This window comes from Hemicordylus capensis, chromosome 3 (genome assembly GCF_027244095.1).
Source record: "Hemicordylus capensis ecotype Gifberg chromosome 3, rHemCap1.1.pri, whole genome shotgun sequence".
Lineage (NCBI taxonomy): Eukaryota > Metazoa > Chordata > Lepidosauria > Squamata > Cordylidae > Hemicordylus > Hemicordylus capensis.
In genome coordinates, this window is record NC_069659.1 from 36,457,764 (window position 1) to 36,472,567 (window position 14,804).

Genomic DNA, 14,804 nt, shown 5'->3' on the forward strand with positions numbered 1-14,804 from the left:
ATTTTTATTTTAAAAAAAGAAAAAATCTTGCCACAAAACAGGCACAAGATAAAAAAGAAAAGATCAAACACGGGAACAGTGGAATGAATGTGCTCATTTTTTGAAGGGGAACCCAACAGGCTTCTTTCCTCCCACAAATGACAAATTTCCCACTTTGTACTTTGAATACTGACTGACCTCCATGGCTTTCCCCCACCCCTCCTCTTGACATCCTCCTGGTGTGAGAGAAGAACTCCTCATCTCAAGAGATTTTATCTACATACTCGTTTCAATCATTGTCACCAGTAATTTTACACGTCAAATACCATACACTAATCCCCATTCAACAAAAACCAGGGAGTTTTTTAGACCAGTTTCTCATTCGTGTGTGTGTGTGTGTGTGTGTGTGTGTATAATATAGCATAGTATACATGTATTTTAAAGGGCCATTTAAGTAATGACAAAATGGCACTGAAAGTAAAGATCAAGCTTTCTTTCAATACTAATATATTATCAGGCACTCTTGGATTAAATGGATTATCTATCAGAGATTCCCAACCTTGAGTCCCCAGATGTTGTTGGACTGCAGTTCCCATCATCCCCAGATACAATGATCTTTGGCCCTTGTGGCTGGGGATGATGGCAGTTGTAGTCCAAGGTGAACGACATCCTTGTCAGTCTGTCTGTGGTTGGGCCAGAAGAGGTTTTGGTCATCCTGATGGATGAGCTGTAGTGAGAGAGACAGAAGGGGTGTGACTCAGTTCTCCTGGATCTCTCGGCAGCTTTTGATACCTTCAGCCATGATATCCTCCTGGACCAGGTTCCTGGATTGTTCTTATCTCACAAGGCGGTTCTAACAGGTTAATTAATTATACACAATTGCACTGAGTGAATGTAAGAATTTCATAAGGGTCTTGCTGAAGTACTGAGTTTTGGAGGTTTGCTGCCATGTTCTCCTTGAAAAAGCAGGCTTGCTAGGACAAAGTTGGGCCTCCTTTCTAGCTGCTTCACACTGCAGCTTGCCCTTCAAATGAGGTGTGTCAGCTTCGGCTTCATTCTGAGTACACCTGAAAAGAGAGCTTGTGCCTTCAAGTATGTTTACCATGGAGAACCATTCTATTAAATTCACCACTCCCTTTTTAATTGTTATAATAAAATAATGTGTCATACCTTGGAAAAATCCATGAGTTGTTACACCTCAGGCCATACTACTTCTATCCTCTGTTGCTCTTTCCTCCGCCATCTGTTCCATTTTCCCTGTTCCTAGCTCCTACACACTTCTTCCATCCCACTTCCTACAGTGTTAGGAACAGATAATTTCACTCCACTGGGGTGTCATTATGATGTCACTTGTAAGTCATCAGTGAATCATGCCAACTGTGATGTATGTGTTGGTGCCCTTGGTCACCAAGGGTACCAATACATTGCAAGTTAATTCAGGGGTGGTCAACCTGAGAGTCTCCAGCTGTGGACTACAACTCCCATCACCCCCAGCTTCAATAAATTGGGGTTGGGGATAATGGAAGTTGTAGTCCAGGAACAGCTGGAGAGCCTCTGGTTGGCCACCCCTGGCATAGGGTTATGGAGAATCCCCTTTTTGTCATCTCCTCTGCATTTAAACCAAGGGCTGGCTCTCACAGCCATTTTTATTACTCTATAACGGCAGCATTGAGTATTGACTTGAAAGTCTGAATGAGCCATCTCAGATTACAGTTCTGGGCACCAACTATTAAGCACTTTGATAAACTGGTTTCAGAAGAAGGCAACAAAGATGGTGGGTAAGGGGGTCTGGAAATCAAGTCCTATGAGGAATAATTATAGGGGCTGGGTATGTTCAGCCCAGAAAGAAAAGGGGAGGTACAATGACCATCTTCAAATCTAGAAGGAACAGACATGCTCTCAATTGCTTGCTACTGAAATAGGAAGCAATGGAAGTAGATTTCAGTGGACTGAAATTACAATGAAGCAGATGCAGGCTAGGCTTGGTTTTCCCAGTGGCAAGAGCTGTTTGACAATGGAACAATCTGCTTCATATAATGGGGGCCTCTCCTCTGCTGCAAGCTTTTAAAAAGGAAGGTGGACAGCAGCAGATTTCTGCAATACTGAGCAGAGGGTTGGACTAGGAGACTTCCAAGGTCCCTTCCAACTCTAAAGGTCTATAAAAACACAGCTCAGGTTTTAAATTCAGAATAGCCAACATGCCCCCACCCCCAGGTGGGATGCTCAAAATCTTCTGGAAAAGTGGCAAGCTTAAGTATAGCATAATGATTGAAATGGAAATGTATTTGCACTCCATTTAAATATGGAAAGAGTCAATTATATTCCTTCCGCTCTGTGTCAGTTTTCCCCCTGTTCTTCTTGGAAGAGAGCCTACAAAAAGAATGTTACCAACATTAATCCACATTTAATGAAGCAGCATGATGGTTATATAACCAATGCCGGTTTTGTAAAGGTTCCCACTTAGAAGCACATGGTGATTTATGATCATGTTCTGCTCCGAACGGAGTCTGAACAGATAGTTTCAGTGGTAAGTGTTAGCTATTGAAAACAACTAGGCGTTGCTATTTCTGACTATGCTTCAATGGCAACTATAGCTAGAAATACAAAGTCGCACTCATGTGGGAATCAAATCCTCGCAAGTTCTCCCTTTTAAAAGCAAGATAATGGGGCCATTCACACGACCGGGTGGGCGGGGGTGCGAGCGGGCAGGGGGAATGTTGCACGAATCTTACCTCCCTCCAGACGAGCCACTGGATGTTGCTGGGAGGGCAAACTGCACTCCTGGCTGATCTGCTGCTGTGTGTTGTCCCAGCCTCTGGGTATCCCACAATGCACTGAGCGCAGTGCATTGGGTGATTCACCCAGGAGACGGGCACTCTAGGCTCCTATCTGTGTGTCTTCTTGGGCTAAACATAGTCTGAGAAGATACACAATCCCTGAGCCTGGGTTAACGGCATGCTGGTGCTGTTAACCCAGGCTAACAGCCGGGCTAAAAAGCCGGGCTAGGTGCCCCGTTGGTCTTGCTCCCTTAATCTTATGTGTCGACTACCAATCAAAATGGAAATGGTCAATTGAGACAATCAAAATGGAAATGGTCAATTGAGACAAAAATACCAATCAAAATGGAAATGGTCAATTGAGACAAAAATAGGATCTTTGGGCCTTTGATTCTGCTTAATATGGGCTACGATCAGGCCAAAGCTTCAATCAAACAGTGTATAATGAGCCCCATGAGCCCCTGGTGGCGCAGTGGTAAAACTGCGCCCCTAATGAGCAACCATGAGCCCCTAATGAGCAACCATGAGCCCCTAATGAGCCCCTAATGAGCAACCATGAGCCCCTGGTGGCGCAGTGGTAAAACTGCCGCCCTGTAACCAGAAGGTTACAAGTTCGATCCTGACCAGGGGCTCAAGGTTGACTCAGCCTTCCATCCTTCCGAGGTCGGTAAAATGAGTACCCAGAATGTTGGGGGCAATATGCTAAATCATTGTAAACCGCTTAGAGAGCTTCGGCTATAGAGCGGTATATAAATGTAAGTGCTATTGCTATTGCTATAATGGACATAGAGCACCAAACCGATCTAAGCAGGGACCTGAATGTTCTCATCAGTGAAGGTCTTACATATTTACCCTCCCCTGCGTCATATCTTACTCAACTGGAAGTCCTAAAACATAGGAAAGCATTCACCTTGGCACGTTGTCATGCCCTCCCCTCAGCTGTGCTTGAATGCTGTTTCAGAAAAATCCCATGCGCAGAGAGACAATGCCCCTGAAACAACTGAGCATGTCCTACTTCACTGTTTGTATTACAGAGAAATTCGCTCTTCCTTTATCCACTCATTGCTATGCAAGTACCCAGGATGTTCGAGTCATTTCTATGTCTCTGTGCTGCTTTCTGACTCTAAGCCCACTATTACAATACATACAGCGTTGCCAGGTTCTTCACGGCAGCGTCCAAAATCTGTTGGATGCTGGTAAGCGGTGCTTCCAAGCAGCTCTAGGCTGAACTCCTGCTGGCTCCTGCGTGCTATAATGCATTCATCCAACACAGAGCACCAGCGATATCTATCTATCTATCATATTTTTATATCGCCTGATATGCACATCTCTAGGCAGTGTACAAAATTTAAAACAATATTTAAAAATCAACAGAGATTAAAATACACAAAACAACAAAAACACAGTAGCATAAAACATTAAAACAAATTATTAAAATTAATTCTAATTAAAAGTCTGTGAGAACAGGTACATTGAGGGTCTTCCTGAAAACAGAGAAGGAGATGCTCTTATTTCAGCAGGGAGTGTATTCCAAAGCCCTGGGGCAGCCACAGAAAAGACCCGGTCCCGGGTCATCATCAAACAAGCTGGTGGCAACCATAATCGGAGGACCTCCCCAGAAGATCGTAACAGGAGTAGGGTTCATGACAAAGGAGGCACTCTCTTAAATACCCTGGACCTAAGCCATTAAGGGCTTTATAGGTAATAACTAGCACTTTGTATTTCACCTGGAAACATATTAGCAGCCAGTGCAGTTCTTTTAGAATTGGTGTTATATGGTCCCTTCGGGTAAACCCAGAGACCAGTCCGGCTGCCACATTCTGTACCAATTGTAGTTTCTGAACTACATACAAAGGCAGCCCCACATAGAGCGCATTACAGTAGTCAAGCCTGGAGGTTACCAGCATATGTACCACTGTTTTAAGGTCATTTATCTCTAGAAATGGATGTAGCTGATGTATCAGCCGAAGCTGATAAAAAAAGTGCTTCTGGCCACTGCCTCAACCTGAGAAACCAGGGAGAGCTTGGGATCCAGGAGTACTCCCAAGCTACATACCTGACATTCAAGGGAAGTATAACCCCATCCTGAACAGGTAGATCTCAACCTTCTCTCAGGAACAGAGGCAGCAGGATCAAGGCAGTGTGCGTGTGCACATAACTCTCACTCTCTCCCTCTCTCTCTCACACACACACAGAAGTAATGCGCATAAAAAATCTTATTCCCCCCCCCCACCTACTATGGCCCCCTGCCACAGTCTTTCCTGGCTGCCCAGGAGGTGCAAGGGGGAGCCGCCGCCACCGCTCCCATCCTCCTCCCTCTGTCCTCCGTCTGCAGATCTCGACAGAGGTCTCACAGGATCTGCAGCTGGAACTGGAGGAAAAGGAAGGGGGAGAGGGGAGGCAGTGGCAGGTGGTAGCCCGGCCGGGGAGAGGGGGAAACGGGGCAATGCTTCCTGGCTGGGGATAGGGGGTAACAGGGTGCCGGTTGGGCGGTGGTGGCAGGCGCAGCAGACATTGGGAGCCCACCAGAAACTGCTGCACAGTGGCCTGGGGGTTTGTGCACACACATGTGCACACTTTAGAGGGAACGGTGCTTAGGTTATACCCAGTACCCTGGGTATTTAAGAGAACGTCTTCTTCACCATGAGCCCCATTGCTCATTAAGACTGTCTGGAGAGGTTTGTCTGGGGTTGCTGCCAGCTCACCTGGCGGCTACTTGGGGACTGGCCTTCTCCATTGCTGCCCCTGGGCATTGGAATGTGCTTCCTGTTGGAATGGAAGCCTCTGGATCTCTGTCAACTTTTTAAAAGGCTCTGAAGACATATTTATTCACCCAGGGCATTTAATTAAATTTATACTTTTAATACTTTTAATGCTGGTTTTTAACTGATTTCAATGTTAATGATTTTAATGTTTAAATGATTTTATTTGTAAACCTCCCAGAGACACAAGTTTTGGGTGGTATAGAAATATGTTAAACAAACAAACAAACAAACAAACAAACAAACTCCCTCCCTCCCTCCCTTTCTCCCTAAGGAAGGTCTTCTCATTCCTTCCTTGCTGGCCTTTAGATGCCCAACCGAGGTGAGCCTCTAAAAAGAGGGATTTTAGCATTCTCTGATGCATGGCCATTTATTTAAAACATTTTATTGCTTGTTGGAATGTTATTGTCCTAATTAGTCTGGATAGTCTTTAGATGATGAGCCCTTTCTCACAACTGCATGAGAGGGCTTCAGGGCACACAGTGGGGAAGCCAGCAGAAGCTCACTTTCCTGGCAGATGATTTGGCGGCCAGGTCTGGGAGGGTTAAGGGGCACCCAGATCACGCACCCAGACTGTCCACTGCTGCCCCAGACAATGCGAAGGCGAGGGGTTCGGGATGTGTCATGCCAGCCCTTGGAAATCCCACAATGCCCACCGCACAAGCGCACGGTACATTGTGAGGATCTCCCCAGCGACAGCCGGGAGCAGCCAGAGCTCGCACATGAGCAATTAGGCCAAGTCAAGGGCATGCTCACGCCCTTAACCCCAGCTAACCAGCAGGCTCTGTAGGTGCGTTTGCTGCCAGGGCGCTGCTGGGAGTTACGCAGCTCCTGCCAGTTCTGTAGCCTGGGCTTAGCTGCCTTAGTGTCAATTTATATGGATTTCTAGGTTACTGCATAAGCCACCAGGGAGACTTCAAATCAAAAGGTGAGTAATAATTTATGACGAATATATAAATAAAACTCTTCCTTTATTGGTTTTAACCATAGTTTAGCCTTATGTCTGCACCAAGGGTAGCTGTGGGTTCACCCGCGCCAGTGTTCCCATCTTAACCAGGACTTGAAACGAAGATTTAAAGGTGGTTTGCAAATTAAGACAGATCAACCACGAGTAGTGCTGTTGCAGATACAACACTAATGCATGGTTCAGGTTGTCAAGGGAACTGATTGCGAAACTGCAGGAGAGAGGGGGGAACAGAGGAAACTGACTTACACAGTCAGGCCGTTGGTCCAAATAGTTCAGTATTGTCTACATGAACTGGCAGCAGCTCTCTAAGGTTTCAAGCCAGGGTTTTCCCCAGTCCTTCCTGGGGATGACAGGGAATGAAATTGAGACCGCCTGCATCCAAAGCAGATGCTTTACCACTGAGCTATGGGCCCATCATGTAGAAGAAGTGGGGGACAGAGCATGTGGACACATGGTCTGCCCCCTGCCTCTTTAAGTATGAAATCTGTATTGGGCCATTGCTACAATTGTTTGAAAAAAATAGCTAATAATAATAATAATAATAATGGTGGTGGTGGTGGTGGTGGTGGTATCATAGACCTTAAGAGAACTTGCACAGGTGGGCACATTTGATTGCAAAATGAGTGCAATTAAAGTGTGGGAGTGGAGGAGGCTATCACAATGGGGTTAATTGGTGTGTGGCAGCCCATTCATCAGCTTTCACTAGATTCCCCTGGCAAATAATTTGAGGTGAGTCATTCCAGCCATGCATTCAAGACAGCTGAAAACTCTTTGCTAATTAAAATCTACACCCCATGGCAGTTCATTACTTCCAGATTGACACATCCCAATTCTACAGCAACTCTTTCCTACACATGCGTGTTATAAACAATCTTTATTATGTCTTCACCTGAGAAAAGGAACAAAGGTTTAAACGTGCAACTTTGAAAGGCATAGAGAAGCCCTGCGAAAGAAAGAGCTGGCAGCCCAAATAGACACTTCCTATAAGCCCAGGACAGAGCGGGAGACATGCAGGGCCATTAAGGTTAACATCTGTAACCTATAATAGTTTAACAGAAGACTTATCACAGAACAGAGGATCCCAAGTCAGTAGAGTAACTCAGGTGAAAGGACTTGTGGGCCTATAGCAGTTCGTCACTGCTTGTGGCCCACCTCACAGACAGAGGTGCACCTAGGTAATTTTGGAGCCTGGACCTAAACGCCTTTGGAACCCACCCATCCCCACCCTTGCACACACACACAAACACACACACCGTGAAAAACATGATATTTTAAACCCTTGGGTTCTAGAGGGCACAAAGCAACTGAACTGACAAGAATGCAAGAATATAAAACAGGTATATTTATGCCAATATTTATTTAATTTATTTATTTAAAATATTTCTATACCACCCAAAACTTGCATCTCTGGGAGGTTTTAGCATTAGCACAAACATTAGCACAAACATTTGGGCATTAGCAGAAACACTTCAACACAGAACTTTTCATATTCCCATCGCACGTTTACTTCTTTCCCCACTTCCCCTCCTGTCTCTAAAGGAACATAGGAAACAGCCATATACTGAGTCAGACCATTGGTCTATCTAGCTCAGTATTGTCTTCACAGACTGGCAGCGGCTTCTCCAAGGTTGCAGGCAGGAATCTCTCTCAGCCCTATCTTGGAGATGCTGCCAGGGAGGGAACTTGAAAGCTTCTGCTCTTCCCAGAGCGGCTCCATACCCTGAGGGAAATACCTTACAGTGCTCACACTTCTAGTCTCCCATTCAGATGCAACCAGGGCAGACCCTGCTTAGCTATGGGGACAAGTCATGCTTGCTAGCACAAGACCAGCTCTCCTCCACAAGCATCCAGCACAGGTCATAATCACACTCGGCCACTCAGCACAGTGCGTGCGAGTGGCAACCACACCACCCAGGACAGACTAAAGAGGATTGGCGGGGGGTGTGTGTGGAGGCCCTGGACTTAGGCCCCGAGGTCCAAGGGTAAGAGCACCATTGCTCACAGCACATCTTTGATGGACTTTAAGACGGTCTGGAAAATGGATTTCTTTGGTCAGGTCTTTACCTGATGTTTTTAAACTGGTTTTTAAAAACTGTTTTAATTGTTCTTTACTGTTTGTGTTTTTAAAGAGCTTCAAGGCTTGATTATTGCCGGTATATAAATATAAAACTCGCATATAAATAAGAAATCAATAGACTAAAATCAAGAAAATTGTTCTGACAAAACCCTCACATCCCTAAGTACATAAGAACAGCCCTGCTGGATCAGGCCCAAGGCCTATCTAGTCCTGCATCCTGCTTCACACAGTGGCCCACCACATGCCTCTGGGAAGCCCACAGACAAGAACTGAGGGCACGCCCTCTCTCTTGCTGTTGTTCCCCTGCAACTGGTATTTAGAGGCATCTTGCCTCTGAGACTGGAGGTGGCCTATAGCCACCAGACTAGTAGCCAAAGAGCCGGGTCTCACGATTAGTGAGACCCGGGTTTTTGTGAGTGCACGGGGAGAGCGAGCTAAGCCTGATCTCCCCACACACAAGCAGGGAGGGAGCCCTGGGTGGCCAGATTGGCCGCCCACACGATTGCCAGCTCCACGACGGAGCTGGTGGGGGATGGGGAGTTCGGGGGCCAATCGAGCGCGCAGGGCATGCTGGCGAGACCCCCCAGAGCCAGGAGGTGGCTTTTCGCCTCCCTTCTGAGGGTCTTCTCGTGAGTAGCTGTGGTGCGGAGCTGCACCGCAGCTACTCACAATCAGGAAGCGCGGGTTTGCGGAGCGCTTGCTCCACAAACCCGGGCTAAGGATGGGCTACAAAAGAGGGCTAGCCACTTGTAAGCCACCAGCACTGCCTGCGAGCCCGGTAGTTTACACAATCAGCAGAAATCGGGCTAGGCTCTCCTAGCCCAATTTTTGCTGATTGTGAGAATAGCCCCAAGGACTACTAGACTAGTCTATTACCCTGCACTGCATCTTAGCAGTCTGATTCACAAAATTGTTCAAATCTAGGTTTAAATTGGATTGTTGACATTAGCGTGATCGTGTGAACCAGCGATAAGGTATTTATGGTCCAAAATGTGGGATTCTTGCCTTGGCATGGCTTCACACAATATGCTTGTTCATACAATTGTTTGAATCTACAGAGGTTTCATGTGTTTTACCAACATTGAAGTGATTGTGTGAACCCATGCCAAGATGGTTTATGGCCCTTGGAGATACACCTTGGCATGGGTTCATTCAGTCATACTAATGTCAGTAATCTGCATTAAACCTAGATTTGGACTATTGTGTGATAGGCCTCTGCTGCCTATCAATGTCCTATTCTGTTCCTTCTTCACTAATATAACACATGAGATTTCAGATCTGACATGGCATTTCTATCACATTTCTGTCTTGCTTTCATTACTATCATTTATATACTACATTTCAACAAAAGGTCCTCAAAGCAGTTTACATAGGATGCTATGTATTGCACATTGCTGAAGGTTCTTCACCATTTGTCTGTGTGCAATATACATTTATTTCTGTAATAGCCTGTCCTCCACTGATTGACACACCGAGGAAGTGTTCCCTGTAACTGAGATTCCCGAATGTTGTTGACTACAACTTCCATAACCCCCAGGCAAAAACCATTGCAGCTGGGGATGATGGTACTTGTAGTCAACATCTGTTACAGAAAATACTGCTGAGAGGGTGTTTGTTCTTTTCTTTAAAGATATACTAGGGGGGGAAGTGTCCAGCATCAGACCAGTTCAGATGTTGCATGGAACCATGGTTAAATTTCTGTTCTGCACAGCATCCCTTGGGGAAAAACCAGGGTCCACGGAATGGAGGAGGGGGGGAAATGCAAAACTCGTGAACAAAAAAACCCAAAGTAAATGATGGATAAATAACCAGCTCTCAACACACGTGAAAATAATCAAACACATTTGTATAACACATATAAAAATACAATGGCATAATACCAAGTAGAATTACAAAATACAATGAAAAGAATGAGAAACCAGTATATACAGGTGTCCAAACAGAGTCCGAGATGTCTTCAAAATGAGAAATTGAAGAGTACATACAGTACAGGTAATGAGTCCTCAAATGCAGAGGAAGGAAATGATGTACTCAGTAAGATGTTGCGAATGCATGTAGTTCAAGGCATGAATCTATTCGAGGAAAGCAATCAGCATGCTCTGTAATGACTGATAATAATAGGTGATGGAAGACAAAACACACCAGGGAAAAACCACGACAGCTACCCCAGGATAAGGAGCTGTTTCGCCCAAAGCTTCCAAAAATCTAAAAAAATGGATTAGAAAATCCAAAGCTAAAAAATCTTTTGGATTAATTATTGCTTGTGTTTATGACCCATGTTTAGCTTTTCATTAGTAAAGTGAATCCTAAGTCTTTTAATAAGCTTGGATAAGCTTAAATGTTTTGAAACTTTATATTTTGTGAGTGGTTTTTGCGTTCAGTTTTTCATACTTTACAGAGTTATAGATATTGTTTTATGTTCTCATTTCATTGTTCCAGCCTGTACTAATGGGAACCAGCCCCTGATGAAGCTTTGGGCGAAACAGCTCCTTATCCCGGGGTGGGGCCTCCGCTAGACCAGTTCTCTGTAATCGTGAGAACCATCAGGCTTGGCTGCGAGCCCGTTGGTTCTAGAGTGGGTAACCCGCTCAAGTACCCCTTGCCTAAAACCAGATTTGCGGAGCGAGAGCTCCTCAAACTCAGTTTTCAAGATCGTGAGTAGCCGCGGTGCGGCTCCGCACCATGCCTACTCATGAGGAGACCCCAGAGGTGAGGTGAAAAGCCGCCTCCTGGCTCCGAGGGTCTCTCCAGTATGCCCTGCACGCTCATGCAGGGCATACTGGAGCTTCTGGGTGCCGCGCAACCTGCGAACTCCCCAGCCCCCTCCGGCTCCATCACGGAGCCAGCAATCGTGTGGGCGGCCAATCCGGCCGCCCAGGGCTCCCGCTTGCTCGTGTGCAGGGACAGCGAGCTTAGCCCACTCTCCCCACTCAACTTCGCAAACCGGGTCTTGGCTCAATGTTAGTAACATGCTCTAACAAAATATTAAGACAACGAGGCTATTCCCACGATCACTGGAAAGCAGGCTAAGGGAGTTTAGCCTGCTTTCCAGGGTTCATGGGAACCACCGGGCTCGCAGGCGAGCCTGGTGCTCCCAAGGCGGTTAGCTCGCCTAATTCCCCCTCCTCCTAAATGAGGTTAACGGAGTGAGCGCTCCATTAACCTCATTTGGTTGCTCATGTGTTGCCGCGGCATGCAGTGACACACAAGTAGAACCCCATCCGGGAGGCTGCGGATAGCCTTCCAGTCTCGGGGGTCTCTCCAGGATGCCCTGTGTGCTCGCCTGGGGCATCCTGGAACCTCCGGAAGTTGGGTGGCCCCCGATTCCCCCAGCCCCTGCTGGCTTCATGATGGAGCCAACAGTCATATGGGCAGCTGATCCAGCTGCCCAGGGCTGCCTTTTGATCATCTGCGGGGAGAGATCATCTGCTAAGCCCGCTCTCCCCGCAGACAACGAAGAAGCTCTTTTCACCGATCGTGAGAAGAGCTTCAACATCTCCAAAAGGCAGAATGATTTACCAGGGACCAGAAACAGTGCAAATGGTTAGACATATGGTTACATAGATATCTTAGGTGTATGTTAAAAGGGAAACAAAATCAGGCTAGTACAGACACATTCCTGCCAGGTTTAAAGTGAATATTGCTCCACATGATTAAAGCTTAATACCTTTCAAATACCCAGCAAATCCCACAAAATCCATTGCTAGGCATAACAGGCATACTTCTGAGTCATTTTATAAACTATGTTTTTCCTAACCCGCTGGGAATTAGAAACCCTATAACCTGTATGTATGGCACACTCTAAAACTCATAAGAGTCAGACAGAGGTATATTGAATTCCCTGCCTCTGCCATTTTAGGAACATGCAGTATAACTACATTGAAAAAAAGTGTGTGTGTGTGGTGTGGGGAGCATAAACGAATATCTTGTTCATGCTAAGATATTGTGTAGGTGGGCTGCGTTATCTCTCCCACCATGGGAGGATAATTAAGAAAGCAATGAAGAATGAACTATGAAAACTTTTTGGAATGCTTGTTAAAAGAGACTGTCAGAAAAAGCCAGGGAGTCTCATTTGGGCTCACTCAAGGACTGTCAAGGGTAGGAATTTTAATGGGATAAAGGTAGCAAGGGGAAAGCTTTGGTGGGCAGAAAAAGGAATATGAAGTTGTCACTAGCAATGAATTAATCTCATAAAATATTGGGTGAGCACTCAAGAGAATTCACATTTGTTGGAAGTCTATGAAGCTCTGAAGCTATTCACACATGCAGGAAACACCAGGTGAAGGAAGCCCAGCCCGGTTTTGCCTGCACGTGTGCACCACTGGGGTGGGGCCTGATCCCGGCAGCACCTCGATGGAAAACCTGCCTAGGCAGCCACCCTTCAAAACAAGGTTAGGAGAGCGAGTGCTCTCCTAACCCTGTTTCTGTGATTGTCTGCCTGCCATGGCTGCTTGCAGAGATCCCTGAGTCAGACTATTGGTCTATCTCGCTCAATATTGTCTTCACAGACTGGCAGCGGCTTCTCCAAGGTTGCAGGCAGGAATCTCTCTCAGCCCTATCTTGGAGATGCTGCCAGGGAGGGAACTTGGAACCTTCTGCTCTTCCCAGAGTGGCTCCATCCCCTGAGGGGAATATCTTGCAGTGCTCACACATCAAGTCTCCCATTCATTTGCAACCAGGGCAGACCCTGCTTAGCTATGGGGACAAGTCATGCTTGCTACCACAAGACCAGCTTTCCTCTTCTCAAGGGGAGAGGAGATCTGGGGATTCCGCATTATGGAATCCCCATAATGCACTGAGCACTTGCGTGGTGCATTATTGGAGCGCGGTGGCGGGGGGGGGGAATGCATCCCAGCACCCTGGTCCTCCGAGCTACCAGCAGAAGCCAGTAGTTGTCTGGGTGGGCAATCCGCCTGCTGAAGTGGACACCCTCGATTGTCTGCGGTGAGTTAAGCTCTTTAGGGCTTCCTCCCACTAACCCTCTGCTCGTGAAAAAGGGCTCTATATCGTGTCTTCCAAGTAGATGAGGACACAATCCAGCAGGAAGCCTCAGATTCCAGTTCCTTACCTCCTGTGTCACTAGCACCCTCTTCCCATGGCAGATCTAGGCGACTGAGCTCTGTGCCAGCATACAGTACAATAGAAAGCTACCTTATACTGAGTCAGACCATTGGTCCATCTCGTTCAGTACTGTCTGCACTGACTGGCCATGGCTTGCTAAGATTCAGCCAGGAGTCTTCCCCAGCCCTGCTTGGAAATGCCAATGATTGAATTTGGAACCCTTCTGCATGCAAAGCAGGTGCTCTATCACTGTCTTTGTAAGGCTTGGGAGACAGGGCTTGGCTTGGCTTGGCTTGGCTTGGTCATGCCCTATAAAGACTTAGAGGCAAGTCTCGCGATCAGTGAGACCCGCCTTAAGAGGGTTCGTGAGGAGAGCGGGCTTAGCGCAGATGATCACAATTGCAGCCCTGGGCAGCCGGATTGGCTGCCCATATGACTGCCGGCTCCATCACGGAGCCGGCCGGGGTTGCCGGTATCAGGGGCCACGTGGCCCCCGGAAGTTCCAGATGCCCCATGCGCTCTCTGCTGGAGAGACCCCCAGGCCTGGGAGGCTGCAGGGGTCTTCTCGTGTGCTGCCACGGCACGGAGCTGCCCCACAGCAACACATGATCACAAAGACGAGGTTCACGGAGCGCTCACGAAGTGGAGGGGTACTTGGGGAGGTTTGCTGCCGGGAGCCCCGCAGCTCCCCTGGCAGCAGACGATCAGCAACAAGCAGGCTAGGCTCCCTTAGCCTGCTTTTTGCCAATTATGAGAATCGCCTCTTAGGCTCAGAACGTGCCCCTTAGTCAGAGCAACTTCTCTTATGTGCCAAGACTCTACATAAAGTCCTGCTCTCATTCTCCATGACTGCTGTCTTGGCTCTTGAGCCTTGAACCCTTCTTAGTTTATAACCCTGCATCTCCTGATCCTTTCCTTGATACCTGAGCCCTCCCTGTTTTGGACCACATGCTTGCTTCTATCCCACTCGGTCAGCCAGCTTCTTTCTATCTAGTCCTGGAACCTGACGGCTTAGAACTTGACTTGTCTCTGTCCACATGTACGTATAAGACAAGACTGTCATTGCACAAAAACCTTGACCTCCCTAGTTTTATTTATTACATTGATTGCCTCTCTTCCATCTTGGAACTCAAGGCAGCATACATGGGGGCTATTCTCACGAGCAGTGAAAATCAGACTAG

General features: G+C 47.0%; 1 protein-coding gene across 6 annotated transcripts in view; it reads right to left on the reverse strand.

Annotated features, from left to right (window-relative positions):
- Window positions 1–14,804, reverse strand: part of SPATA13 (spermatogenesis associated 13) — a 236,082-nt gene that overhangs the window by 172,205 nt on the left and 49,073 nt on the right. For 2 of the 6 annotated variants that reach the window (XM_053312448.1, XM_053312444.1), the window contains exon 1: window positions 1,150–1,286. The exons of 1 other annotated variant lie outside the window; for it this stretch is intronic. In XM_053312448.1, coding sequence (XP_053168423.1) covers window positions 1,150–1,164 — 15 coding nt within the window. In that variant the 5' untranslated portion in view covers window positions 1,165–1,286. Of the gene's footprint in view, window positions 1–1,149; window positions 1,287–14,804 lie in introns of those variants that run through there. 3 more of the 6 variants (XM_053312446.1, XM_053312442.1, XM_053312453.1) reach the window with 2 other exon arrangements.